The 27,894-nt window shown below is 41.7% G+C and overlaps 1 protein-coding gene and 1 pseudogene across 1 annotated transcript in view; both read left to right on the top strand.

Annotated features, from left to right (window-relative positions):
* Prim2 (DNA primase subunit 2) overlaps nt 1-27,894 on the top strand; it is a 225,859-nt gene that overhangs the window by 179,603 nt on the left and 18,362 nt on the right. The window contains exons 11-12 of the mRNA XM_051153016.1: nt 12,645-12,771; nt 19,628-19,710. Coding sequence (XP_051008973.1) covers nt 12,645-12,771; nt 19,628-19,710 — 210 coding nt within the window. The remainder of the gene's footprint in view (nt 1-12,644; nt 12,772-19,627; nt 19,711-27,894) is intronic.
* Nucleotides 9,835-10,818, top strand: LOC127195551 (glyceraldehyde-3-phosphate dehydrogenase-like; annotated as a pseudogene).

Raw genomic sequence — 27,894 nt, 5'->3', positions numbered from 1 at the left:
GTCACATGCCTTGTAAGAGCACGCTGGTTTTCTACAAGTTGATATTGAAAGCCAAGTGCCACTATCTCAACTGTTTGCTTTGATGATCAGGGTGGATGCGGTCCTTACTGTTTTTTTTTGTGAGCACCTTGGTCTTTGCTTTTAGACTCTTTTCCACTCTCCAACGACATCTCTGGTTAGCCCAGCTAACTTGTGCTTTGCAGTGTCTGTTGACGTTAAGATAATTTTTCTGCACAAACTTTATAAAATATTTGGGTACTGAATGTTGAAAAGATGGCTTCTTAGGATTCTGGTAAAGGTGTTGGTGGCTTTGCAGAACGTCCTTAGTGAGTCACAGAGGCTCCTGCCAGCCTTTTTGTGGAGCAGCAGGCAGCTGGGTGAGAATGCACCATTTGCTATATTTTCAAGAGTGAATTAATTGGACAATTAAAACTGAAATACTGAGATTTTTGTTTCAAAAAGAAAACTGTTTTCTGGTGTGCTCTCTCAGAGAGTCACATGCCCTGTGATGACCTTGCATTACGGCTCCTCTTGGGATGTCACATCTCACAGCACTGTTATAGACGGCAGAAGTCACATTTCACAGCACTGTTATAGACTGCTGAAGTCACATCTCACAGCACTGTTGTAGACTGCCGTGAGATACCGTACAACTTGTTGGCAGAGAGGCTTTGATTGTGTACCTACACACAGTCAATCTAATCACATAACAGCGCATGTGATTCAGATCAATTTATTTGATCTGGAAGGAAGCATTAGCCATTAGGTATTTATTTTTTCAATCTGTGAAATGGGAAGAAAAATAGTATATTGAAAATAGTACTGGATGCTGCTTTGGCTTCACATTCATATTTGTAACCCATTAACACTATGTCAAAATTAACATTTTCAGGGTCAGTGAAACAGCTCATCTGGTGCTGCCAAGCATGACAACCTGGGGAGCCCACATGTAGAAAGAGAGAACTGAATCCGGCAAATTATTTTCTGATGCCTCGTGGCACACACGCACACACACACATAAATGTAATAGAGCTTTTAAATAATATTTGCAGGAAGGTACATATACTGCATCGGAGTGCAGCCTCAGTTGCACTACTCCCTGAGGTGCAGATCTCACTCAGGTACCCTCATTGCTCAGAGCCCCCACTCCCCTACCTATAAGGTCAAACTGGGCTTACTTTATGGTATTAGGATTTATGAACAATAAATATAAAAAGGTATGTATGGAAAAATATGTAAAATACTACCTGGAACAAAGTCAGTAAATCAATGTCCATCATTATAGCGAAGACAGCTTTGCTGAAAAGTGGTGCAGATGTGAGCCATGATTCTAATTTACCTTGGGGTTGGCATCACCATTTCATGACTAATGAAGGGGCTTGTTCCCATTGGCCGTCAGTTTTTAGTGAGACATGTCAGGGTAAAAGTATAGGTTCTTTAGGGTTACAAAAAGGTTTTTTAAATTACAGTTACTACTGAATTGATGTTATTTCAATATTTTTTTTGAATTCAGGATATGTATATTGGCATTTTACTCATAGAATTTCTGACAAAATATCTACTTAATTTATATAATGATAAAGCAAGAAAGAATGCCTGTATTCCTCTACTTTCCCTGTAATGGGATATTAAAAACACATGAAAGGCATTTTTCATGTCTCTCAAAGCCTGTGGATCACTTCCCTATAGAATGTCTACTGTTTCTGTCAAAAAAATTTTTTTTTGCATAAGTGAATTTAATTGCATTACTATTTTGAGTTTTAGACTGGAAAAATTAGAGGTGACAGATACACTTTAAATCATTATGGAGGCAGAAGTCAGTGAGGAAATCGGTAAGAAATCCATTTTCCTTGCCATCTTCCCACACTGTTACTACACAAAACAAACCAGCAGGAATGTGTCCACCTTTTCCTTGAGAAATGCAAGGAACCAAAAGTATCGCTACTAATTAGCCTCATAGCCTTGCCAACTAAAGGCCAGAGCTTGGAAAGTGCGCCCTGTTTAAGCCTCCACGCTGAGTGGTCCATACATAACCCAAGGCAGGAGTCTCCAAGAGCCTGTCCTGTCCTGCAACTCTGTTAAACTCTTACCAATTTACTGTGTGTGCTTTATCATTTGGGAATACTACTTTGTATCTCTAAATAGAATTTTGTAACAAAAAATAAACCATCCTTTGTATTTTCTCTTTTCCCAGTATCCAACACAATGCTCTGCTGTCTTTCTCTTTAAGGAAATAGTTTAATTAATGAACAAGGCACTGTTGGTATTGTGCAGCAAAAACAAGAAAAGACAGATTAAAGCTCCTTTCATTTGGCATTGCTGAATCCCCAGGTGAATGGAATAGTGTTGACCAGCAGCCAAAATGTGGAATTTGAGATTACTTGTTTCAATATTGAATGAAGGCTGAGCTGAGGGAGAGGGGTGTGGGACATTGTTTCCCATGGTGGAATTGAGGTGACTTCTTTTGCATGCCATGGTGCCCTGAACCCTTCCTTCAGGAGCCACACAGCTTGTGCTTCTTGAACAGGCCCGTGCACTTGCAGGTTTATGCTTTCTGATGTTTTCATAACAGAAAGAAGGGGCAGAAAATGATGATACAAACCAAGAAAAATTTGCGATCTGGCAATCCACAATTTAAAAAAGATTTTTGTTATTGAAAACAGGCAGGATGCCCCTGCCTCACAGTCCATTATATATCTGGATTTTAGTGCAACTCAAACCTAAGCCATGTAACTGGCTATATTCATGCATAAAACAGGCCCTAGGAGCAAACATTGTCAGTTTGAATTGGGTGGTACTGAGAAAAGATAAATTCTGCAGCATTTATCTGAACTGTCTCACACAGTTGCTTGGTGAGGGTCTCATTGTCTGCTGTTACTCAAGTTTCAAAAGTAATATTGTGGATATATTTTTTAGAGACAAATTGATTTGGGGATTATTAGTATTCAAGAAATTACTCTTTAAAGCTGCACATCAAAATATTATTCCTAAATTGTACGTGTGTTGTGTTTCTCATTATGGTTCTGCTCATTGGCATGCCATAGAGGACGTCAGAAGCAGTGTGTGAATTTCAGTGAACGTTAATCTACATATGAAGAGGCTGGTAGGCTTGTGAGCCAGGAGCTGTCAGTGCAGAGCCCTGTCCTTGGATTTCCAGTTATCCCTAGCCTTCTTTGTTGTTACTGTCTCACCATTTAAATGATTACATTTAAATTAATATAAAAAGTTCTTTCTTTAGGAGCAGCTTTCCTTGAAAACAGAATGGGAAATAATTTCCATTAATATTGAGTTTATGACACAGTAATCTAAAAGCCTACAACAGACATTTCTATAGCAGGATGGTAATTTGGAACATTATTCACATGTATGTATTTAAAGATAATATGCATGTGTGTGCTTCATGAAGAGAAGCATTTTGCATAATAATGTATTCAAACAGGCTGTTGAGGTAAAGTTATAAGCAATTGATTTTTTTCCTTAATGTCTCCAAGTGTGATGTAGCATAGGGAAACAATTAACACAATTATGCTAAGGGAAGGAATCCTTTAACTTAATTCAATACCGTATGAGACGCTAATGCCTATACACAATGGTGTGTTCCTAGATAGCTGGGACAAATGAAATAAACCTAGCATAACACTGAACTTGGAGACTTAGTGAGATAATCATATTACTTTATTATCTTAGCTCTAAAATGGTGATCAGAATCTGGGTCATGCTGCTGTAAAGTAGCGCTTATCATAATCTGAGTGGCTGCTTTTAGATTTTTAAAAAGTAATTCTTTGAAAGCTTTGTACAATGTATTTAAAATACATTCACTATCTCATTTCTTTTTTTTTTAAACTACCCTTTCCACCCTCCCATCCATTCCCATCCAACTTTGAGATGTCTTCTCTTTTCTTCTTCATCCCGCATCAAGTCCAGTATGTGTTTCCCAGCCTTGGGGGTGGGGCCTGCCATGGTGTGTAGTTAGCCTATTAGAGGTCACATCATTAAAGGAAGCTGACTCTCCTCTTCCCAGTAGCTATTAAACATCAATAGATCCTCAGCTACTGTCTGGGTGGTGTCCACCTTCCTCCTCTTATGCTGGGTTTTGTCTGGCTGGAGCTTCCAAAGGCCTTATACATGCTGTTACAGTTGGCGTGAGTGAGCCTATGTGCATCTCCCCTGTGTGTCTGGAAAGCATTGTTTCCTTGGTGTTATCTATCCCCTCTGGCTCTTACAATCTTTCTGTTTCCTCTTTAGCAAAAATCCCTGAGCCTTGAGGGAGGGTTGAACACTCTACAGTCTTGTGGTGTGGGTTTGTTTGTTTGCTCTGCATGGTGACCAGTTTTAGGGGTGGGACCTCTGATTAATTGCCATCTATTTCAAGGAGAGGCTTCCCTGATGAGGATTGAGAAAAGGCTCTCTCATTTGTGAATATAGAAATAAATCATTATGGGTCATATATCCATTTAGAAGAATAATGTGTTGAGTTCCCTCCGAGGGCCTATAACCTCAAATTCATGTCTCCCTTAACAGTGCCAGGTATAGGTTTCGTCTCATGGAGCAGGCCTTTGATCCAAGCAAAAAGTTGTTGGTTGCTCCTATAACAATTGTGCCACTATTAACGAGTGAGCCTACCTTGTCAGGACAGTTGTAGCTTGCTGGGTTATCGAGGCTGTGTGATATTGAGGCTTCCTCTTCTCCAGCAGTGTGGATAGCGTCCTCTAGCACCATGAACACTAGCCTGTAGGGCTGAAGCTTTCAGGTGAGTGCAAGCTTGCCTGCCATCTTCCAGGTTCTGTGACTCAAGTGCACGGTATCTTTAGTAACAGGAGTTGACTGTCAAGTTCTGGAGGTAGCAGGAGGATTGGCATTAATCCTGCTAATAGTAACAAGAGATGTTGAGAGAGGGCCATTTTGTCTTCATTGCAGTGAACAACTGTTTATTCAGTGTCTCTAACACACTGAGTAGAAAGGATGGACAGCCTAGAGCTGTCAGATGGAGCAAGGGTGTGTCATTTACTTCAGTCCTCCACACAGTCTCTGTGTAAAATTATGGCACCCTAAAAAAAAGCCGGGGCCAAGACTGCTTTCACCTGTGACAAAGCTTACAGTCCTTCCCACACAACTCAGATGTCCCTCAACCAAAGAATGGATAAACAAAATGTAGTACGTCATATCAGCTGTTAACAAAATGACATCGTGAATCTTGCCGGCAAATGGGCAGAACTAGCAAAAATCACCCTGAGTGAGGTAACCCAGACTCAGAAGGACACACAAGATCAGTGCCTAGGTCAGCTGTCATCAGAGAGGCTCTCTCCAGCAGCTGATGGGAGTTGATGCAGAGACCCCCCTCCCCCCGGCAAACGTTAGGTGAAGAGAACCCAAGTTGGAGGTCTCCATAGGGTCCCTACCCTCAGAGCTTGGGGAACCCTGTGGGAGAGGCGGGGGAGGAGGAGGAATTGAAGGCCTGAGGACACTGGAGAGCACTGCCCACAGACTCAGCTAAGCAGGGCTCGTGGGGGCTCACAGAGCCTGAAGCGGTCTGTGCTAGGCCCTTTGCATGTATATTATGGTTGTTGGATTGATGTTTTGGGGGGACTCCTGCCAATGGGAGTGGGGGTGTCTCTGACTCTTTTGCCTTCTCTTCAGGCCCATTTCCTCTTACTAAGTTGCCCCACGCAACCTTGGGGATTTTGTCTGGCCTTGCTGTATCTTGAGCCATGTTTGGTTGATGTCCCTGGAAGGCCTGCTATAGTGTGAGGGGAAACCAGGACAGGGGTGTGTGTGTGGTGGTGGAATGGATCTGGGGGAGAAGAGAGGGGGAGGAAACCGCAAGAGCAGAGGGAGAAGAAACTGTGGCCAGAATGTGCTATTTGAGAGGAGAATAAGTTTTTAAAAATTAAAAAAAAAAAAAGTCAGTTCCATAAGAGAAATTGTAGAATGAGAAATGACTACACGTTATCATTCTTTCAGCAAGTGCAAGTGCAGTGTATGAAATATGCCAATTGTATAGTTTAATACAGTGTAAGTTGGCAAGTCCATGGCCCTGCCTGTTTATAGTGCTTTTATATGCCAGGTAGTTGTAAAAGACACAAAATTTAACAAAATAGGCAAAACTTCTGTCTTCAAGGCTTCAGGTCGTCGGGTGTGTCCCCTTGGTCCAGCCTTAGCTTGCCTGCCGCTGACTCTCCATCTTGCCCTGTGAGCAGAAGCCATCCCTAGAGAGGATGAGAATGTACGGCTTTGCCCCAGTTGTCACCTCCTTCCCCTCAGTTCACGCTCAAGTAAGGCAGTCACTTCTGTAGTACCAAATGGCCTTTTTCAATCTGTTGAATTTTTAAATGCTCCTGGACATGAAAGTGGAGTTTCGTAGACTGCTAAACACAACTAAGATGTATTTGTTCTTCTTAAGCATACTGGGGCAAGCTCTTGCGTGCCCTTGACCACACATAGTAAACAGCTGAGAAGTTTCATAATTCAGTGAATGAACTTTGGACAAGGGATCAGACTGGAGGTTCAGAAGTGATATCTTGGCTAGACGTGGGCTTGGTGTGATAGTGGTTCTTCATCCTGCACTGCAGCACTCACATGTTTGTGTTTGTCAGTTGTTAAAGGTGCAGCACATATAATTGTACACAGTTTATAATACTTGATTATAATTGATTATGTTTATGTTTCCTGTATTGCCTTACCTCAATCCCCAGTTTGGGGCTCAACTCCAGGACCCTGTGCATGCTGGGCAAGTACTCTACCACTGAGCTACATCTTCAGCCTTAGGCTTTGCCTTTATGATAACTTTTGAGTGTTCTCTTACTTACACATTTATAGCACTAGGCAGACAGCCCAGGATTAGAGTGTTTGCCCGCCATGTCCAAGGCCCTGGGATCGATCCCCAGCACTGAACAAAACAAACTCCAGACTATGAAAACACACCATATTGTGCGGCCCTGTACATTTCCTGTCTCCGGGTTGTGTCAAGAGACCACAGTGATCAGTGTTCTGTGCACACTGCTGTACTGATAGACACTCTCCTCTCACAGCTCCACCTCATGCACACTTTTGAGAAAGATTATCCATTCTTAGTGACACTTCAGTGATGTTGTGAGAATAGTTACCAAGTGGCTTCAAAATTAGCTTTTAAGGTGAGAATTGTTATGAAATTGTGTGTGTGTGTGTGATTTTGTTCATATATGCACTACAAACTGAAACATGAGTCTGTGTCCAGTAGACAGTTTGGCATTCCCCAGCTCCTCTCTGGGCATGTTCATGTTTGACCAACTAACTATTGACATTTTCATCTTACATTAAATTCATGTGAATGAACGAGAGATCTGTTATGGTGTCCAGAACACCTACAACATCAAGTAGTGGTTCCCTTTACACATAACTAGGGTGGTAAAACTGAAGGATAGAATGCATTGTCTTTCTACCTTTTTCTGTTTCCTGTCTCCTGGGTGTGGATTGTTTGAAAGGATAGCATGGCAACATAAATCCAGGGTCTTAATGAGAAACCACATTGATGCTGAGAAGCAAACAGATAACCTGAAGCCAGACAGTGAAATTTACATAGCCCTCCCTTGGTAGAGCCATCTCCCGCATTGCTGAGAGCGCAGTCTGTCAGTAGTTTGCTGTGTGTGGTAACCAGAAGCCAACCACTTTGTTTTAGTGCTCCAGCTCAGAACCTTCATCATAAGCTACAAGATGAAGTAATCCATCCTGTGACACATCACCAAAGGGGAGGGAGAAACAGTTCTCTTCCTTCAAACTTTGCCTTATTTCTCTGCTGTTTTGCATGCTGCCCCTTTGTAGCAAATCTTATTTGTGTGCTGCTTATATAGGTAAGTGATGGCACCGTTCTACTTGCAGAAAAACACTGGCACAACTCTGAGCATATAATCTTTTTGTACGAGATATATTTCAACCCTATAATTAAGTAATTACACCCGTTGAGACTAATGAAGTTTGTTACTCAGCCTGTTCGTCCCTCTCACTGGGAGGTACTGAATGTTCTAGTTTGTGTGGTCTACAAGGCAGGCCATGGCTTACAGTGACTTTGTGCAAACACAGACATGTATGATCCTCACTGCTATAAGACAGAAAGCCTTTTTTGTTTTCCTGATACTATGGACTGAAGGCTAGACAAAGAAAAACAGGGAGACTCTCAGGGAAAGTGGGCAGAAGCTAAACATGAATAAAGCCTGACAGGATGATGCTTGCTTAGCAGAGCTGAGTACCTTCACTCCGTGGAGTGTTTCTAAGTTGTTGCTTTACCCCTGAGGAGAAATTTCATTCATCTCCACTTGTGGTCTCATGGAAGAGCTAGCGGGCAGGGAGCTGTGGTTCCCATGAGCTCACAGTCATAAGGGAAACAGTTAACCACTCTGGGGCACGTCCTGCTAAGTGGTTACATTTGATAGGTTAAGGCTAGGAAACAAAGGTTCAGTGTGAATTGTGGATTGGCTTGTTATGAATGAGGGACCAATGGTGGCAGTTAGATCTGAGTTGTGGTGCCATCATGTTGATAAGTTAAAAGCAGAGATGGACAGTAATTAACTCAATACAAGCAGATTTTCTTAGGAACTATAATAGAGAGAATGAGTCATTATAGAATTGGGCACAACATCAAATACAGCACCAGCAAGTGAGCATTTCTAGGATAAGTGAGCCACTGGGTGTAAATGTAAGGGAGAGAACCCTCAGGGATACGGAAGGATCAGGGAAGATGAGAGTTGAAATCATTACCTTTGTAAGTTGCCTCACTGACTGCAAAGCCTGGCATTCAACACCGTGATATTTGCTGGATTACTTTCATAGTGAACCTCAACAGAGAGCCAAACTTGTGTCCCGTGTTCTCCCGCCTAGTGCAGATGGAGCGCACACACGTCCTGCCCACTCAGGTTTTCAGTTTATTGCCCATTGGCACACTTATTTTTAGGCTCAAAATAACATTTTTTTTTTTTTAACTTCTGTCTACGCAATGTATTTAGTTTTATGATTAGTAATTTCACATGAGGATCGGCTCAAAGAGCCTTTTTCTCGGCTTCCCAGGATATGCATTTTATTTAAAGAAGCATGGAAATAAAGTGTAGCCTTTTATAGACATTCATTCTGACGGTTAGATTCAGGACTGAAGATTTTGCCCTTTGGAAATGAATTGTTAGGTGTGCTTTGTGGCTTCTCAGGACTTAGCCAGTGTTGCCTCTGTGTCATGGAGGGACATTTGACATGCTCTGGGAACACTTACAGCTTCTGATGACTTCATTTTGAAGGCTTGGGAAATTGCCGAGGAGCGAAAGCAGGGCCTAGTCTCAGATTCTCGTTTGATTATTTGAAGACTTTTGTCATCTGCCATTTGTAGTAGTCTGATACTCATTTTAGAAGCTTTTTTTTCCTCATAGTTTTTACCCAAGTTAGTACTTTACGTGAGACATTTACCTTGATTTATACTCCTCAGTAAAGTTGGGTTTTACCTAGAATTTTGTCATATTGAATGGTTCCTCTAATGAAACGTATTACCAGAGGTACATTGTCTTCGTTTACCAGTGGGTCATGGACATCAATCACTTGATAGAGGAATTAGAAAATCACCAACCACCAGGCATGATGGGAGCATGAAGATGGATGATGCTCTTTCAATTGCCCTGGTAGGCCAAGGAGTCCTTCCATGTGCGCTGAGTTCATTTTCTTGCATACTGATGTAGAGCGGGAGAGTGCAGGAGCAGCTGATCACCACACCACAAAGTGCAGGAGAACATGGCATAAGATAAGCACAGGGGCTCTCTGCTCCTCCCTGTTCCAGAGACAGCCGCATCTTTTCGTGCAGTGCCAGCCTTGTCCCTTGACACGATGGTGAAGGTTGGAGTAAATGGATTTGGCCGTATTGGGCGCCTTCACGTCTGGCAAAGTGGAGATTGTTGCCATCAATGACCCCTTCATTGACCTCAACTACATGGTCTACATGTTCCAGTATGACTCTACCCACGGCAAGTTCTGCGGCACGGTCAAGGCTGAGAACAGGAAGCTTGTCATCAACGGGAAGGCCATCACCATCTTCCAGGAGCGAGATCCCGCTAACATCAAATGGGCTGATGCTGGTGCCGAGTATGTTGTGGAGTCCACTGGTGTCTTCACTACCATGGAGAAGGCCAGGGCCCACTTGAAGGGTGGAGCCAAAAGGGTCATCATCTCCGCCCCGTCTGCCGATGCCCCCATGTTTGTGATGGGCGTGAACCAGGAGAAGTATGACAACTCACTCAAAATTGTCAGCAATGCTTCCTGCACCACCAACTGCTTAGTCCCCTGGCCAAGGTCATCCATGACAACTTTGGCATTGTGGAAGGACTCATGAGCACAGTCCATGCCATCACTGCCACCCAGAAAACTGTGGATGGCCCCTCTGGAAAGCTGTGGCATGATGGCCGTGCGGCTGCCCAGAATATTATCCCTGCATCCACTGGTGCTGCCAAGGCTGTGGGCAACGTCATCCCAGAACTGAACGGGAAGCTCACTGGCATGGCCTTCCGTGTTCCCACGCCCAACGTGTCCGTCGTGGATCTGACACACCGACTGGAGAAACCCGCCAAGTATGATGACATCAAAAAGGTGGCGCAGCAGGCATCTGAGGGCCCACTGAAGGGTATCCTGGGCTACACTGAGGACCAGGTTGTCTCCTGCGACTTCAACAGCGACTCCCACTCTTCCACCTTTGATGCTGGGGATGGCATTGCCCTCAATGACAACTTTGTAAAGCTCATTTCCTGGTATGACAATGAATTTGGCTACAGCAACAGGGTGGTGGATCTCATGGCCTACATGGCGTCCAAGGAGTAAGAAGCCCTGGACCCCATTCCCCACCCCAGCAAGGACATGAGAGTAAGAGAGAGGCCCTCGGCTGCTGAGGAGTTCCTGTTCCAACTCTGCCCCTGACGCCGAGTATCTCCCCTCACAGTCTCCATCCTAGACCCCAGAATATTAGGAGGGGTCCAGGGAGCCCTACTCTCTTGAATACCATCAATAAAATTCACTGCAAAAAAAAAAAAAAAAAAAAAAAAAAGATAAGCACAGGGGAATGCAATGGAAATCAAATATGTAGCGAAGAGAAATACCCTAGGAGTATGATACGCCCAGGAAAATGCCACTGAGGTGTGGAAGAAGAGATTGCTTCCAATGCCATCATTTCAAAGATGTTGCTGCCTAGGAGGTCCCCTTCTGTCAGAGGTCTGGGGGAGGGGAATAGGGCAAAACAGAGAGGGAGGAAGGGGCAACGGAGGAAGTGAGGGGATAACAATCTGGATACAATCTGAATAAATTATAATATAAACAAATAAATATAAGATAAAAAGATATCATCAGAGCCCGTGATTCTTGAAGAGCTTATTATTGAGGAAGTGCAGTGTTACGGAAAGAGCTTGGACTATGGAGTCAGACTCTTCTGATTCACATGCTTTTCAACTCTGCTATTTATTTAATGTCTGTGCCGTCTGTGTTTATTATATTGCTTCCTGTCTTTGAACTTCAGTTTCCTCTCGTGTACCATCATAGGAGACTGATTATTTGAAGTGATCAAGTGGGGATTGCACTGCTAAAAGCACCTAACAGTATGTCTAGTGGCACCTAAGTGTCTTTCAGTGACTGTTAAGTCCATTTTCTTCCTTTTATCTCATTCATTCCAAAGTCCCTTGCATCCTGTTAGCCTGTTTAATGGACGCAGAGGAGAGGCTCCAGGTAAGAGGCAGTTGCAGTGGCTCATTCCTTATCTGACGAATGCTGACAGCTTGCTTTCTGGGGTTGAAATGCAGAGAGCAGCAGTTATTTGAGGAGGCATTTCCTAAGTGGAGTGAGTTAGAGTGTAGAAATGAACGGGCGTCTTAGGAGGAGGGCAGAGCGATTAACCTGGTTTCCACCCTGTGTAATTTCTGAAAACAAATTATGGAGGACAAATTGATTATTCTTTTCTGCAACAAATTATTCTCATCCTTAGGCATGTACAGTTGTCCCTCCATGGCTTTGGACTTTCACATCTTTAGACTCAGTGAACCTCAGATTGAAGTATTAAAAAAAAAAAAAGTCTTGCAACTGTGCTAACCATGTACAGACTTTTTTCACTGTTATTCCCAAACAATGACAGCGTAACAACTGTTCCCATAGCACTTTGATTGTGTTACTTGTTATAAATAACCTGACGACCATTTAAAGTGCATGGGAGGCTGTGCTAAGTTGGATACAGATATTAGACTCAGTTTGTGAGCTGTTGGCCCTTGACTTGTAGATTCTAATATTCCTGTGATTGCTAGCAACAATCCTCACTAGATGCCAGAGACTAGGGGCGGATTGTACCCATAACTGGATCCTACTTGAGTTTTTACTGTTGTTTCTTTAAGAAATTTGGTACACTGCAGAGGCCAGTGGGCATGGCAGTAACAGAAAAACAAAACAGAACAAAACCCTGCTGCGCCCACCTGCATACATACATGCGTGCGTGCATGCGTGTGTATGTGTGTGTGTGTGTATTTGTGTCATAAAAGACCCAGAAGGTGCATAGAATATGCATGTCTGTGAATACTGAATCACTTAGCTCTTTGATCCCAGCTGGTATTTGATCCTAGCTGATGCCTTTGCTACTGTATTGACTAACTTGGTGTCTTTCCTTCTATCAGTTTGATAAAGGTTACGCTTACAATATTCGTCACAGCTTTGGGAAGGAAGGCAAGAGGACAGACTATACACCTTTCAGTTGCATGAAGATTATCCTAACCAATCCGCCAGGCCAAGGGGATTATCATGGTAAGTGTTTGTGCTGGATGCTGGTGAGTGGCCTTTGTTACTCCTGTCAGTCATCAGAGTCAGGTTAGAGCACCATTGCTCTGCCAGTGGCTTGGTTCATCTTCTTACTGAGCTCCCTCGGCCTTGCTCAGCTTGTGCTGGGGTAGGCTGCCCAGCTCTCTCTCATCTGCTGCCCTCTGGTGTGTGTTCTGCAAGGGCCTTAAGAGAGACAGAAGTGCTCTAGAGCTGTGTGATGTGGGAGATCTTTAGTTTCAGAATAGTGCATTTTGTTAATGTTCAAATAGCTTTGTGCTGAGGAACAGTATAGTTTTCTTCCTTCAACTGTCATCTGATTAACAGAGATCAGGTAAGCAGTTTGATAAGTCGTAGTGTCAAGTATATATATCAGTTTGCCTGAGTTGTTCACACACACACACACACACACACACACACACACACACACACACACACACACTAAATTGTTTCTCCACTCAGCAACTTATTTTCTAAATTAATTCTATCCTCACATCTTTAAAAGCTCCCCATTTTGTCTGGTATATCAGGGAATGGTTGACAGGTTTTATTAGTAACCTTTCTAGTTTGCCAAAGCTTGCCATAACTAGATGTCAGTTTTTTGTTTTGTTTTAGAATCTTAAATGAACTGTTGTAAAAAGATCCCATACTTTTAAGCTGTTAAAAATTGGGCAATCACAAACAATATTTTTAGAAAAACTCCCTGTGTTCAGAGCATTCAAAAATGCATGTAGATGGGGCTGGAGAGGTGGCTCAGCAGTTACAAATATTGTGTGTTCTTACAGAACACCCAGGTTTGGTTCCCAGCACACATTTCTTGATGTAACTCCAGCTCCCTGGTGTTTGGTGCCCTTTCTGGCCTCCAGGGGCAATTGTGCCAATACACATGTGCTGTAAGCTAAATGCACAACTATGACGTCATGAGAGTTGATATCTTAGTTATCTAAGACTACCAGCAGTCACTGTGCTCAGTGCACACACATTAGATGGGCTCACACCCTAAGATTCCTAATACACTACTCAAGATACCGCACAGGTGAACACTGGTGTAAAATTGCACTTGGGTATTTCTGAACTTGGGTAATTGAAACCACGGAAAATCAGAGAAAGTAAACCTGTACAGATCTTCACAGATGCTTAGTTTGCTCACTTACTGTTTGCTTCACACTTTTCCCGCCCTCCTTCTCTCCCTTTTAAACAAATCAGCTGTTCTAGATCTACATTAGGTTCACAGCATAGCTGAACAGGAAGTCAGTGCTGCCGTGCGCCCTCACCCTCACATGATGACTTCCTCCATCCTCAGCATCTTGTGGTTCAGTGAATGGCTGGGACATGCTGTTATTGCCCAAAGCTGAGATTAGGGTTCACTCTTGGTGTCTGTAGTCTATGGGTGTGGACAAATTTATAAGGCCATATCTATTGTAGAAAATCATTTTACTGCTTGATGATTTCCTGTGTGTTCCTCCTTTCCCCAACCTCTGACAGCCACATCTTTTGACTTTTTAGACATTATTATATTTGTTTTATATTTATTTTCGAAATACTTTGTCTATAGAAAATATGAAAAATACATAAAAATGTACTCATTATCTCACATTTAAACACAATTACTATTAACATCCCCTTTCTCTTGGGTCTAGATAGCTACCTCTTAACTGTTTGCCTCCCATTTTAAAGCTTGTCATTGTTTTATGATGTTTCATGTTACTAACTAGTCTTTGAAACATTATTTAATTTGTTAGATAATATGTCCTTTGAAAGTGATTTTTAAAATCATTACCCTGCTTTTGGGCAATTGATTTTATCTATGGTTGTGTTGATATATGTATGTGTGACTGTTATGTATCCTTATGTGCATGTGTATGTGCAGATGTGTGGCCATGTGTGTGCCGGTGGAGGCTGAAATGCAGTGTTAGGTGCCTTTCTCTATTGCTCTCCACCTTAGTTTTTGAGACAGAGCCTCTCATGGAAGCTGGTCCTGCTTTTTCAGCTGGGCTGGAGGCCACCACTCTGAGCTTCCTAGTGGAGGCTGGGGATCTGAGCTCATGCCCTTATGCATGCAGAACGTCTCCCTAGCCCGTCTTTCCTTCCTTCCTTCCTTCCTTCCTTCCTTCCTTCCTTCCTTCCTTCCTTTCTTCTTTTTCCTTCCTTCCTTCCTTTCTTTGGTTTGTTCATTTTTTTATCTGTCTTTCTTACTGAGTCAAAATTTTCCATTGTCTAGGTACAGCACAGATTTTTTTTTTCACCTATTAAAGAACATCTTAATTGCTTCCAAACTGTATATAAGAGCCTAGCTGCTGTGAATGCATGTGGCACGAACTGTGGTCTATTTTCTGTAGGTTCCATGGCTACCACTTAGAGTGTGTATTCTGTTTCTTCTGGGTGTAATACTTTGTAGATTTGTTACATGCATTTCAGTATAATTAGTTTAATCTGAGGCTTTTTTGTTGGTTTTGGGGTTTGGTGATCTATCTAGAATGGGGAATCAGAATTATTATTTTATTATGACTTACTTGGCCCTTTATGTTCATCAGTGTTTGTTTTATGAAATTGGAAGCCTCAACATTTGGTGGATATATATTTACAATTTTATCTTCTTGGTGAGTTGTTCCCTTTGTTAATATGTAGTGACCTCACATCTCTTCTGACTAATTCTGGAGTTGATGTGTACTTTTTCAGACAACAGAATAGCTGAGATAGCTTGTTTTCTATTTCTGTTTGTTTGATAGATGTTTTCCATCATAGGACTCACAGTATATGTACCAGTAAGACGTGCATCTTGGGGACAACAGAAAGGAAACCTTAATTTCTGTAGTATTTTTAATCTGTAGCGTTAGCAATGTTTAGGATATCTGCTCTGCTTTAACACCTGTTCTTGCATGCTGCCTTTTTCTAGCATGTGAGCCGTCGTGTTTTAAGCCTGGTCTCTTCGTTCCAGCATCCTTGCTGCTATAACTCCGCTGCTTGTTAAGCATCTTCACATCGAACTTCTCCAGTGCTTTACTGGGTTCCTCTCCTTGAATGAGATTCACTTCTGGATATGAAGCAATGTCCCCAAGAACGTCAGGCTATAGTAGAGCAGGCAAGAGTTCTGTCAGGTGGTTTCTTTTGAGAACAGAATGTTCTCTTGTAACTACCTCTCCCTTCCTGCTTCAGAAGCTAGGCTTATTATTCATTTGTATTCACGTGACAAGCACTGAAATGCTGCTAGATTCTGGATGTACAACTCACAGAGTGTTAGAGTTGTCCTCACCCCATCCCTGCCCCCAAGCATCTCTTTGCTGTGTTCATACTGAGGCTCCAACCATGCATCAGTGAGTTGGGTTTTCTCAATGGCACTAACTGGGAGGGAGGGTCTGCTGACTCATTTCTTCTGTAGTCACGTATGAATCTCTGCATTTACTTACTTCTCAGAATTAGCCTTGAGACCCTATCTCTTTGTTGTTGTTTTTTCAGTTTAATTCCTTCCCCTTTATTTCAGGTGGAGAAGTGACTTCTAAACTCACTAGATGCTCAACCAGAAACTGGAAATGTGTTTGTTTTTGTTTTGTTATTTGTAAAATTATTTAGTCCCCTGCTTTGATTTTGTTTCACCACCTGATGCTACCTAAACTAGTTGACCAACTAGTTAGGAGTCTATGTAGGTCCAACTGCATTCTGCTCTATCTCTGGTCTACCTCAAACAACTTCATCTCTCTCTGGCTTTTCAACACTGGTGCTAGCTGTGGGTGCACTCACCATCTTTGGTCATGTATGTTCAGTCCTGAAGATCGTTCTCTTTGAACAGTGGGAACAGAGAATGTGTCTAGCAGCTGTAAGAATAACACCAGCTTGCCAAGTGCTGCTTTACTTCCTCCAAGTACTTTTGAGTGAGCGTATCTTGAAAGGAACTTTGTCTTTTCTTCAGTTTCTTTTTTTTTTTTTTTTTTTGGTTTGCAGGGAGGGGTGGTTCAAGACAGGGTTTCTCTGTGTAGCCTTGGCTGTCCTGGACTTGCTTTGTAGACCAGGCTGGCCTCGAACTCATAGATATCCGCTTGTCTCTGCCTCCCAAGTGCTGGGATTAAAAGCGTGAGCCAGTATTGCCTGGCTTCTTTAGTTTTTTCTTGGCTTTACTTTTCAGAGTACACAATTCTGTTCATCATGTCAAGTATAATTTGTGCAATTCCATCCAGTCAGTATCATTTTTTATTCACCTTAATTATTCTGTAAATAACCAATAATTCTCATGTGGACCATCATTTTATTCGAATTGGAATTTTGTTCTATTTTCACTACTGCATTTTTTGAGAATAATGACAATAGCTAACATGTTTTCAGTGCTCGTTGTGTGTGTCCGGAACATAGCAAAGTTTTGTTTTATAGGAAATTTGTGAGATGACTACTATTATTACCCCTTTTGAGGGGACATGAAGCTGATAGAACATTTGTCTGTGGTCAGTTGATATTTCAAACCAAGGCAATGCTTCAAGACTAGGATCTTTTAAAAAATTCAATACAGTATTTTTATTCTTTGAGAGTTTCATACATGTTGCCACATGTTTTGATCATATTTAATCCCCACCATTCCCCCTAACTACTCTCAGACCAACCCCTCCTCTCCTCACAACTTCATCTCCCTGGCTTTTGTTTTAAATAATTTACTGTGTTCCATTCATACAGCTCATATAGTCAGTGTTGTGTGGAGCCACCCACAGGAGCACAGTCTACCCACTAGGAAGGCCAGACCCTTTACTATCTATTACACATTTTCTCAAAATGCTTCCTGTACCAAAATGCATTTGTTTAAGTCTGAGTAAAGGATATGCTATAAATTTTGCAGTTTTCAGAATTCCATAGTTTATAGAGATCTCTAGTGTGGCAGTACAGGCTTTATTTATAGTTAAGATGTTTGGTAAATGCATTTGTTTGGCTTCCTGGCCCCTTTCCTTAGTTTTTGCATCCCCTGATTTCCACTGACTTCATATACAATGTGCAGTCACTCCCAGTTGGCTTGTAGATGTATTGCTCTGCTTACAGTCTCTGTTCTCCTTCATGCAAGTTCTAGTCCATTCTTTTGTTTTGTTCATGATGATGCAAATACATGGTGTGTAGCATTTCTCTGAAACAATTCCTTTTTTTTTCTAAAGTATTTTTCATATATTTTTAAGATGATTTCCCTTGAAGTGAAATATTGGAATATTTTTGGTACAAATTATGATACTAAGATAAATGCTATAATATTTTGCTTACTTTTAAAAATATTTTTATTATGTTTCTTTTTAACATATATATTTATATTATTACACATGAATAAAATAAACTACATACAGCAGGAAGAAACATGAGACAATCAAGAATTATATAAATGTTACATTCATAGTGATTTTGGCTATTTGTATTTGGCAAAATTGAAGTAAACATCTTTCCTATCTTGTTGGGTCTAAATTTATTAATGGAGATTGATATCTATCATATCTCATCTCTATTAACTTAAAATGTTTCTTTATGAAAACATTTATAAAACAGAATAACCTGATGGGGATTTGGTGCAAAGACAAATTGAACATTAATTTTATCTCTCTTTTTAAAATATTTTATTAATTTATTCATATTACATCTAAATTGTTATTCCATCCCTTGTATCCTCCCATCCTCTCTCCCTCCTGCTTTCCCCCTACTCCCCTATCCTATGACTGTGACTGAGGGGGACCTCCTCCCCCTGTGTATGCTCATAGGGTATCAAGTGTCTTCTTGGTAGCCTGCTGTCCTTCCTCTAAGTGCTATCAGGCTTCCCCATCTAGGGAATGTGGTCAAATATGGGGCACCAGAGTTCATGTGAAAGTCAGTCCCCACTCTCCACTCAGCTGTGGAGAATGTCCTGTCCATTGGCTAGATCTGGGTAGGGATTCGAAGTTTACCGCATGTATTGTCCTTGGATGGTGCCATAGTTTGAGCAGGACCCCTGGGCCCTGATCCACCAGTCATAATGTTCTTCTTGTAGGTTTCTAGGACCCTCTGGATCCTTCTATTTCCCCATTCTCCCATGCTTCTCTCACCTAAAGTCTCAATAGGATGTCCTTCCCTCTGTCCCAGTTTCCTGGTAAGTGAAGACTTTCATGGGTCATGGCCCTTGGGCTAGTGTCCAGATGTAAGTGAGCATATACCATTTGAGTCTTTCTGCTTCTGGGTTAACTCACTAATTATGATCATTTCTAGTTTAATCCATTTGTCCACAAATTTCGGGAATTCCTTGTTTTTAATAGCTGAGTAGTATTCCATGGTATAAATGTACCACAGTTACTTTATTCATTCTTCTACTGAGGGACACTTAGGCTGTCTGAAACAATTCCTAATGATACCTCAAAGCTTATGTGGGTTCTGGGCTTCATGAGATCAGTGTCGAATTTATGTCTGAATCCTATGTTCTTCTGAATCCTGTGTTTTTCTGGGTTGAATATTTTATTCCTATTATCTATACCCCCTCTTCTATGTCTTTAGTGCAAAGTTTTTAGATTACATAAATGTGAGAGTATGTAACTTTTTGGTAACTCTTATGGCTACTTGCTGATTTTCTGTTTTGGTGAGAGAGCATCAAGGTTAGAACTGTTTCCTTCCTCCTAGTGAACGGCCGTGCAAGCCTGAGAGTGCTACACTGCCTTAAGTAACTCTTGAGCTGGCAGTACCCTGATAACAGAGCAGCTAAATTCTTGTTTAGAGAGAGAGGAAAGCTGTCCTACCATGGACAATTGACTTTTTATTAATAAGCTGTTAGGCAGTTAGGGGCACTTCGGCAACTGCTCGAGTGTGGTGCTGTGCTGGATCCTGGTAGATAACTGTGTTGTGCCGCCTTGTGCTTTGTTGTCAGGGTGCCCATTCCGTCACAGTGATGCAGAGCTGCTGAAGCAGAAGATGCAATCCTACAAGATCCCTGCCTCGGGCATCAGCCAGGTAGGTCCAAGTCGGCTCAGGGTCCTCAGCGATTCGGCCTCAGCCATATCCTCTCGGATTTCCTTACAGAAGTAATGCTGTGTAGTGTAGTATCAGGGCTCACAGCCAGCGTCCTGACTTCTCAGGTTCCTGGTCCTTGGAAAGTCCTGTTCTTCCATCTGCTGTGCTATAGTTTTAGTTCTCTTGGTAGTAAACGAGCATAGAAATCCCACCCCCACAACTGCTTTTCTTCATCAATTGAGGGCCTCGTTTAAAAACAAATGTTTAATGTATTGAGGTTTATTAATGAACCTGAAAACTCATGGCAGAGTATTTCATTTTAGACAATCCTTTCTGAGGGAATGATAGCATACTGTGCAGTCCATGAATGTTCTGGTAGGCATCAGCTGTCGCTTGGTTTAATATGTACATCTGATGGTAGCTTATTAGGTTGAATGATTTTTTTTAAATACTTTGTTTTGTTAAGAATTAAAGTTAAAAAATGCACAATTTGTAAATAAAATATTTAAGAGAGTACATCTTTTAATAAGTTGACTTTTAAAAAGTACCATGCTATTGTTAGGACAGTTGTCTGCAGTGGGGTTCTGACTCACCTTGGATTCTGCGCCAGCTGAAGGAGCCTCTCCTTCCTGGCCCCAGAAGAAGCTAGGACATCAATGTTATTGCCCATTCTTAGACAGTTCAAACATCAGTGTGTAAGAAAGCCCTACTCTCCAAAGTTTAGATTGAGTCTGATTAGTTCAGCTTGTCTTGTCAGGTTCTGAGTACTTACTGTAGGCAAGGAGGAAGCCCGCAGGCGGTCTGCAGTCTGAAAAGCACCTTCTGAAGAGTTGATCACGGGATGAGGACTAATAGAAAATCAGGAATTGGAGGCAAGAATGCATGAATAGAAGGCAGGAGTGCGTAAGGCCAGTGGCATTCAAGCTAGTGATGAGGATAGAACCAGTACATAGGAAGTGATGGACCACTTAGAAGAAGTAGTTGGCTTGGGGGTTGAGTCTTAGAGCTAAAGAAATTAGAATGGCAGAGAGAAAGTGGTTTTATAGCTAATTAGAGAAGCTAGGACAGCATTTTCCATTACAGTAATGAGATTGGGAAGACTACTAGAAAGCCAAGGAGTCCTGTGTGTGCCAAGCCACGATAACTAGTGGGCTGGTGGCGGTGGCTGAAGGTGAAGTCAGCTCTTCTGAGGCCAAAGTTTTGTCATTGCTGTTTTCTATTCTAATCCTACTTTAGCTGAGAACTGGTTGTCTGGAATATGTTATGGGGGAAGGGTAGAGGAACAAAAGCCAAAACAGATGCTGGTTACTACTGTCAAGGTTAAGAGGAAGTGGGATTAATAAAGTCTGAACAGAAATAGGAGCAGGATTAGGCTTCTCTAGAGTAATGCATCTTACACAATGAACCCCTCTGTCTCTGTCTCTGTCTCTGTCTCTGTCTCTGTCTCTGTCTCTGTCTCTGTCTCTGTCTCTGTCTCTGTCTCTGTCTCTCTCTCTCTGTCTCTGTCTCTGTCTCTGTCTCTGTCTCTCTCTCTCTCTCTCTCTCTCTCTCATATGGGATTTATTAGAATGAGTTATAGGCTATGGTATAGCTAATCCAACAATGGTTGGCTGTGAACAGAAGTTCCAAGAATCCAGTAGTTGCTCAGTCAACGTGGCTAGACATCTCATCTGGTCTTTGGTATAGACTGGAATCCTGAAGACGTAGGCTGTAATGCCAGTGAAGGAATGGACTTGCTAGCTAGGTGAGAGCAAGTGTCCTCCTTCCATATCCTTATAGAGGCTCCCAGCAGAAGGCATAGTCCCGATTAGTGGTGAAATTTTCCAGATCAAAAGATCCGGATTAAAGGTGTGTCTTCTTACCTCCAAGATTCCAATTAGAAGTAGATCTTCCTACTTCAAATTAAGCAAAAACAAAACAAAACAAAAAACAAACAAACTCCTCAGAGCCTATGGCCTCCATATTTGGGTTTTAGTTAGTTCCATATGTAGACGAGTTGACAACCAAGAATAATCATCACAGGGAGGAAATACATCTGAGAAGATAGTTTCACAAAATACCTTGTAAGGAAGAGCTTTGTAAAGGAGTTTGAGCAGAGATTGTTTAAAGTAGCGTCTGCATGTGCTGAGTGAGTTACTTATTATTGGTGTCAGTAGAGGAGTCAATGTAATGGTGGAAACCAAAAGCAAGAATATATTTGTTTAAAAGATAATGAAGAAAAGTGAATTTGGGTGACTGAGAGTATGTTCTAATAAAGAGGTTTTCAGGTTAAGTGTATGGTTAAGGGGATGATTTATTTAAGCATTTAAAAATAAAGAAGGGGCCAGGTCCCACCCTACCTGCAGCTATCAACAAGTCCCTTCTGCACTGTCAGTCCACGCATCCACACTCTGCATTTCCTCCTCCAGATTCTAGCACTGTGAATCTCCCGGATCTCCCACCACCACTCATGCCTTTTCTGAAGCCTACCAGTCTTAGCCTGGTTTCACACTCCGCCTAGTCTGGCCATCTGGCCTCTACCAGGACCCACCCTACCTGCAACTATTGACAACCATTGTTTCAAACCACCCCATCTAGCTAGACTTCCCACGTTCTCCTCCAGGCTCTAGCCTGTGAGCATCCTTGGGCTTCCCGTTGATGCCTTCTCCACAATTTATTAAGTCTAGCCTGGATCCCACAAAGAGTACCCCAGCCTAGTGTAGGCACCTGCTCCTGCAGCACAAACAATTTCTAGGCTTAGGACAGGATCCTCTCAAACCCCTACCCACCCACCCAAAGGAACCTCTGACACCATATCCAACTTGTCCACCCAGCCAAATCTACCCTGACCCTCTAGGCTTAAGCCAGGAAGCACATCCTGTATTCCAGCGCAGTCTTTTTTCCATGTGACTTAGGCCCAACACATCCACAGCTCTTCTCTCCAGCCTAAACCTGCTTTGTTTCTGTCAGACTCAGATGCAAAAATACCAGCAATATGAAGTATCAATCCAATATCTTCTCTCCAAAATCTGCCAGTACTATAGAAATGTTTGCTGATAAGAATTAACTACTGAGCCCCAGGACCAAAGATTTAAAAGGACAATCATAAACTTCATCAAGGAAATCAAGAAGCTTAAAGAAGACACAAAGAAACAGCTTAATGGAATTAAGGAGAAAGAGTTTAGGGAGAAGAACTGCCTGAGTCATGCCCAAGAAAACACAAACATAAGGCTGATGGACATGAAGGCAATCACTTGCCAAGGAATCTAATGAGGACATAGAAACACCGAGGAGGACTCACGCTGACATGAAGATAGAATTGAAAAACCCAGTAACTCAACTAGAAAACTCAAAGGAAACCCTTACAAGTAGAATGAATGAATCAAATAGAAGATGGAGTATCAGACCTTAAAGATTAGTAGAGCCTTGACCAAACAATCAAGAAATGTGAAAATATTCTACAACACAGGAGAGGAATACACAGGCAGTATAGAACACTGGAAAACAAACTCCTAGGATTACAGGCATAGATGAAGGAGAAGAATCCCAAGCCAATGACATAGGTGAGTTTTTTTCAGTAGATCATAGAAGAAAATGTCCCCAAACTAAGGAAAGACACACCCACATAGATACAAGAAATTCAGATACTACCCAGCCATTAAAAACAAGGAAATCTTGAATTTTGCAGGCAAATGGATGGAACTAGAAAAGATCATCCTGAGTGAGGTAACCTAGATCCAGAAAGACATGCATGGTGTATACTCACTCATGAGCAGATATAGCTACATAATACAAGACAACCACACTACAATACACAGACCTAAAGAAGCTAAATAACAAGGAGGTCCCTAGGGAGGATGCTTGATTCCCATTCAGAAGGACAAATAAAATGGACACCGGAAGAAGTTGAAGAGAAGGAACAAGATGGGAGCCTACCATAGAGGTCCTCTGAAAGACTCCACCCGGCAGGAGATCCAAGCAGATGCTGAGACACACAGCTAAACTTTGTGGTGGAGTGCAAGGAGTCTTGTGGACGAGTTGGGAGATAAAGGGCCTGGAGGGGACAGGAGCTCCACAAGGAGACTAATGGAAACAACAAATCTGGGCCCAGGGGTGGGACCTGTAGAGACTGATGCACCAACCAAGGATTGTGCATGGTGGGGACCTAGAACCCCTGCTCAGATGTAGTCAATAGGCAGCACCGTCTCCTTGTGGGTCCCAGAATATGGGGAGGAGGGGCTACCTGTGGCACATGGACTCTGGTGTACACTTGTTGATCACTTTCCCCTGGCCTTGCCAGGTCATAGAGGAAGAGAATGCAGGGAGTACAGATGAGACTTGATAGGGTGAGGTCACGTGATAAGGGAGGAGGGCTTCCCCCTTTCTGAGAATGGAGGGGGGGGGGGGAGGGGGTGGGAATGAGGGAGGGAGCTACAATCAGGATATAAAGTGATTGACTTTTTTTTATAAAAAATTAAAATTAAAAAAATTTACAGAATGCCAAATGCAGAAGAATGAAATTAAACCCATATCTATCACCTTGTTTAAAAACAAAACAAAACTCTAGCTCTGAATGGATGACAGACCTAACTGAAACTGTTAGGAACGAACATACACCTATGTGATAAAGGGGTAGGAAAGGACTCCATTTGCCCAAAAATCAAGGTGAAGATCCCCAAATGAGATGTCATAAAGCTGAAAAGCTTCTGCATAGCTAAAGAAACAATCAGCCACGTAAAGAAGAAGCCTATAGAATGGAAGAATATTTGCCATCTATATATCTGACAGGATTAATATTCAGAATATATAAAGAACTCAAAAAAGGCAGAGTTTAAAATGGCCTTGGACCTGAACAGGGAGTTCTCAAAAAATGAGAAAAAAAAAAATGGTTTAGAGAAATCTCAAGAAAATATTCATCTTCCATGGCAATTATGTATGCATAAATCAAAATATCTTTGAGATTTCATCTTACCCCAATCAGAATGGGCAAAGATCAACAAAAAAAGTTGACAACAAATGCTGGAGGGAATGGCCTTCATTCACTGTTGGTAGGATTGCAAACTCGAGCAAACTGCAGCCACTATAGACGTCACTGTGGAGAAGTCCCCAAAAGCTAAAAATAAACCCACTACATGACCTCGCTATACCACTGCTTGGCAAATACCCAAAGGACTTAACATCTTATTCCGTGGATACAGCTCAGCCATGTTCATTGCTGCTCTATTTACAATAGCTAGGAAATAGAAACAATGTGTGTGCTTCAGCTGATGAAAGGGTAATGAAGATGTGGCATGTTTACACTGGGAATACTATTTAGCAATATGGGAAAATGAAATATTAAACTTGGCAGGTAAATGGATACAGGTAGGAAATGTCATATTGATCGAGGCAATCCAGACCCAGAAAGACAAACATTCTTTCTCATTGGAGACTCTTAGCTCCAAATCTTCAGATGTGAGTACATATCCTGGAGTAACTGCAGCAAGCAGAAAAGTAGAAAGAGACCAATATTGGGGTGGGGAGGTTGGAGAGCAACAGACACGATAATTATAGTGCACAGTTGACCTGAGCAGTGAAGTTGGTGAAAAGGGGTCTCTTTAAAGAGTGGGGAGGGAGGTTAATACAGAACTAGGGAGGAGGGTAAAGGTGACTCTCAGGGTACAAGTCAACTGATTGGAAAAATGGGAAAATGAATGCTCTATACAGAAGAAAGAGATAATAAGGATTTCTGAAATATTAATCTATAGAATTCTATATATAAATATACATATATGGTTTAAATGAATGTTTTTCATCTGGCCTGACAGTGTTCCCTCCAAGAGCCAAAGATCACCTAAACAAACAAACAAAAAAAACCAAACCAAACCAAAACAAAACAAAACACCAAAACCCAAACCAAACCAAAACAAAAAAACTCCAGATGTGTGAAATTCTCTGTAGAGTTGCTGAAGACACCATGCCTTTTAGAAGCATAGCTTGGAAGCCCATGAGCTGGAACTGAACTGAATGCCTCCTCCCTGAGAAATAGCTTTCATGGTACCTCTGGGTACCATGCAGACTTCTAGACGATAGAAACAGCCAAAAGTCCTAACCAGCTAGGATGGCCTTCATACCTTGGGGGTTGCCAAAAGCTCTCGAATTAGACTTAAAACACACTCAGCAAGAGGGAAACCATCCTGGTCCTGGAACTGTAGCCAACAATTCAGTCATGAATCCTGCAGGAGACTCCACTTTTCAGAGGACCAACTCTTCATTTTCATTTTATTGATCCTTTGTAGTGTTTGTTTGTTTCTATTTTATTAGTTTCAGCCCTGATTTTGATGATTTTTTCCCCCATCTACTGTTTTAGGGTATTCATTGATCTTGTTTTTCCGGATTTTCAGGTGTCTTACTGAGTTATTGCCGAGAGAACTCGCATTTTCATAGTTTCCTCACAGGGCTTCTTTCATGTGTCCCACGGATCTCAATGTATTGTGTTTTCACTTACATTCATTTGGGGAAGCTTCTGATTTCCTTCTTGATTTCTTCCTTGACCCAATTACCCAAGTGTGTTATCTAGTTTTCATGAGTCTGTGTACTTTTATTTTCAATGTTACCCAGTTTTACTCCTTTTGATCGGAGAGAATGTGGGATGTTATTTTATTTTTCCCGAATTTCTTGAGACTTGTTTTGTGGTGCTTTGGAGAAGGTTTCATGGACTGCTGAGAAGAATGTATATTCTGTGCTTGTGTGGAATGTCCTGTAGATTTCCATTTGGCTTAACACGTTAGCCTTTTCTGTGTTTCTGTTCTGTCTTGAACTCAGGGTTGATGTGCAGTGGGATATTAAACTGATCCCAGCTCAGCTAGGCCCAGGTTCAGTTTCTAAGCACAGGAGCAAACCGATACTTACAACGTTTTTGCAGAAGACTCTCAGAAGTCTGGGGAAGGCACACATGGTGCTACAGGGTGTTACTTAGGTGGCTTCACAGCGGTAGTGTGCAGTGCCATGTGAAGGAGGTGCCTTTTTTATTAAAATAAATTGCATTAACATACACTTAGTCATTTTAAGTTGCATAATTCATATATTCATTGTATTCACAAGTTTGTGAATCAACACCTCTGTCAAGTTTCTAATCTTTATGTCACCTTGAAAGGAAACTTAGCATTTGTTAGTCTGTTTATTAATGTCTTGATAATATAATTTTCTGGAAACAGATGTATTCTTTTGTTTCATATGTCTCTAATGTTATATCTAGAAGTCTATTGCCAGAATTAAGATCATGAAGACTGATACTTAGATTTTTCTGTATCCGCTTTATAGTTTTGGCTTTTAAATTTGGGTCTTTAATCTGTTTTGAGTTAATTTTTGCATACAATGTTATGTTGAGAGTTGTATTTGTGTGTTGTTGTTCAATTTTTCAAATCCTAGTCTTTAAAGACATGGCTTGTCAATTGTTAGTCTTCCACGTATGATGAAAGTAAAGTATAGCCAGAGATGTCGCTTAGGGGTAGAGTGCCCAAGATGACAGGGTAAACTGGATGTCGGTGTGTATACGGTGATTTCTGGACTATTAGCTGCATTATTTTGGTCTATATGCCTGTCTTGATATTAGCGCTATAGTTTGGATATCACAGCTTTGTGCTGAGTTTTGAACCCAGAATTATGAATTCTTCTATTCCTCTGTTCCTCCTTTTAAATGTTGCTTGGCTATTTGGAACCTGCTGTAATTTCCCCTACACTTCAGGATCAGCTCTAGAGCTTTGATGCTTACACTCAGTGTGCCTGGGGAGAAATGCACATTGCCTGCCAGTTCCTGCCATAGGACATCTTTCCTTTCCTTAGTTCCATCAGTTTTTTCTTGTGTTTTACACTCCCCAGCAGACATGATTTTGCTCTAAATGCATTCCTGGTACCTTATAATAGAAATGCTTTCTTCTTTCTCTGGCCATTTATTACTGATGTTAGATAGACAACTGGTTTTCATTCATGTATCTGCCAGCATTGTTAGATTAATTTATTGTGGTCGGTTTTTATGGATTCTGTAAGAACTGGTCTTCTGAGAATAGATGGAATATTACATCCTTTCTATCTGGACGCCTTGTATTTCTTGTGTAGTTGCCTTTTCTGCTAGAATTTCCAGTACTGAGCTGAATAGCAATGGAAAGGCAAGTACCTTGATCTTGTTGCTACTGGCAAGGAACAGCTTTCAGTTTTTAACTGTGG

The sequence above is a fragment of the Acomys russatus genome, chromosome 11 (genome assembly GCF_903995435.1).
Source record: "Acomys russatus chromosome 11, mAcoRus1.1, whole genome shotgun sequence".
In the NCBI taxonomy this organism is placed as follows: domain Eukaryota; kingdom Metazoa; phylum Chordata; class Mammalia; order Rodentia; family Muridae; genus Acomys; species Acomys russatus.
This window is presented reverse-complemented; position numbering and strand designations above follow the sequence as displayed.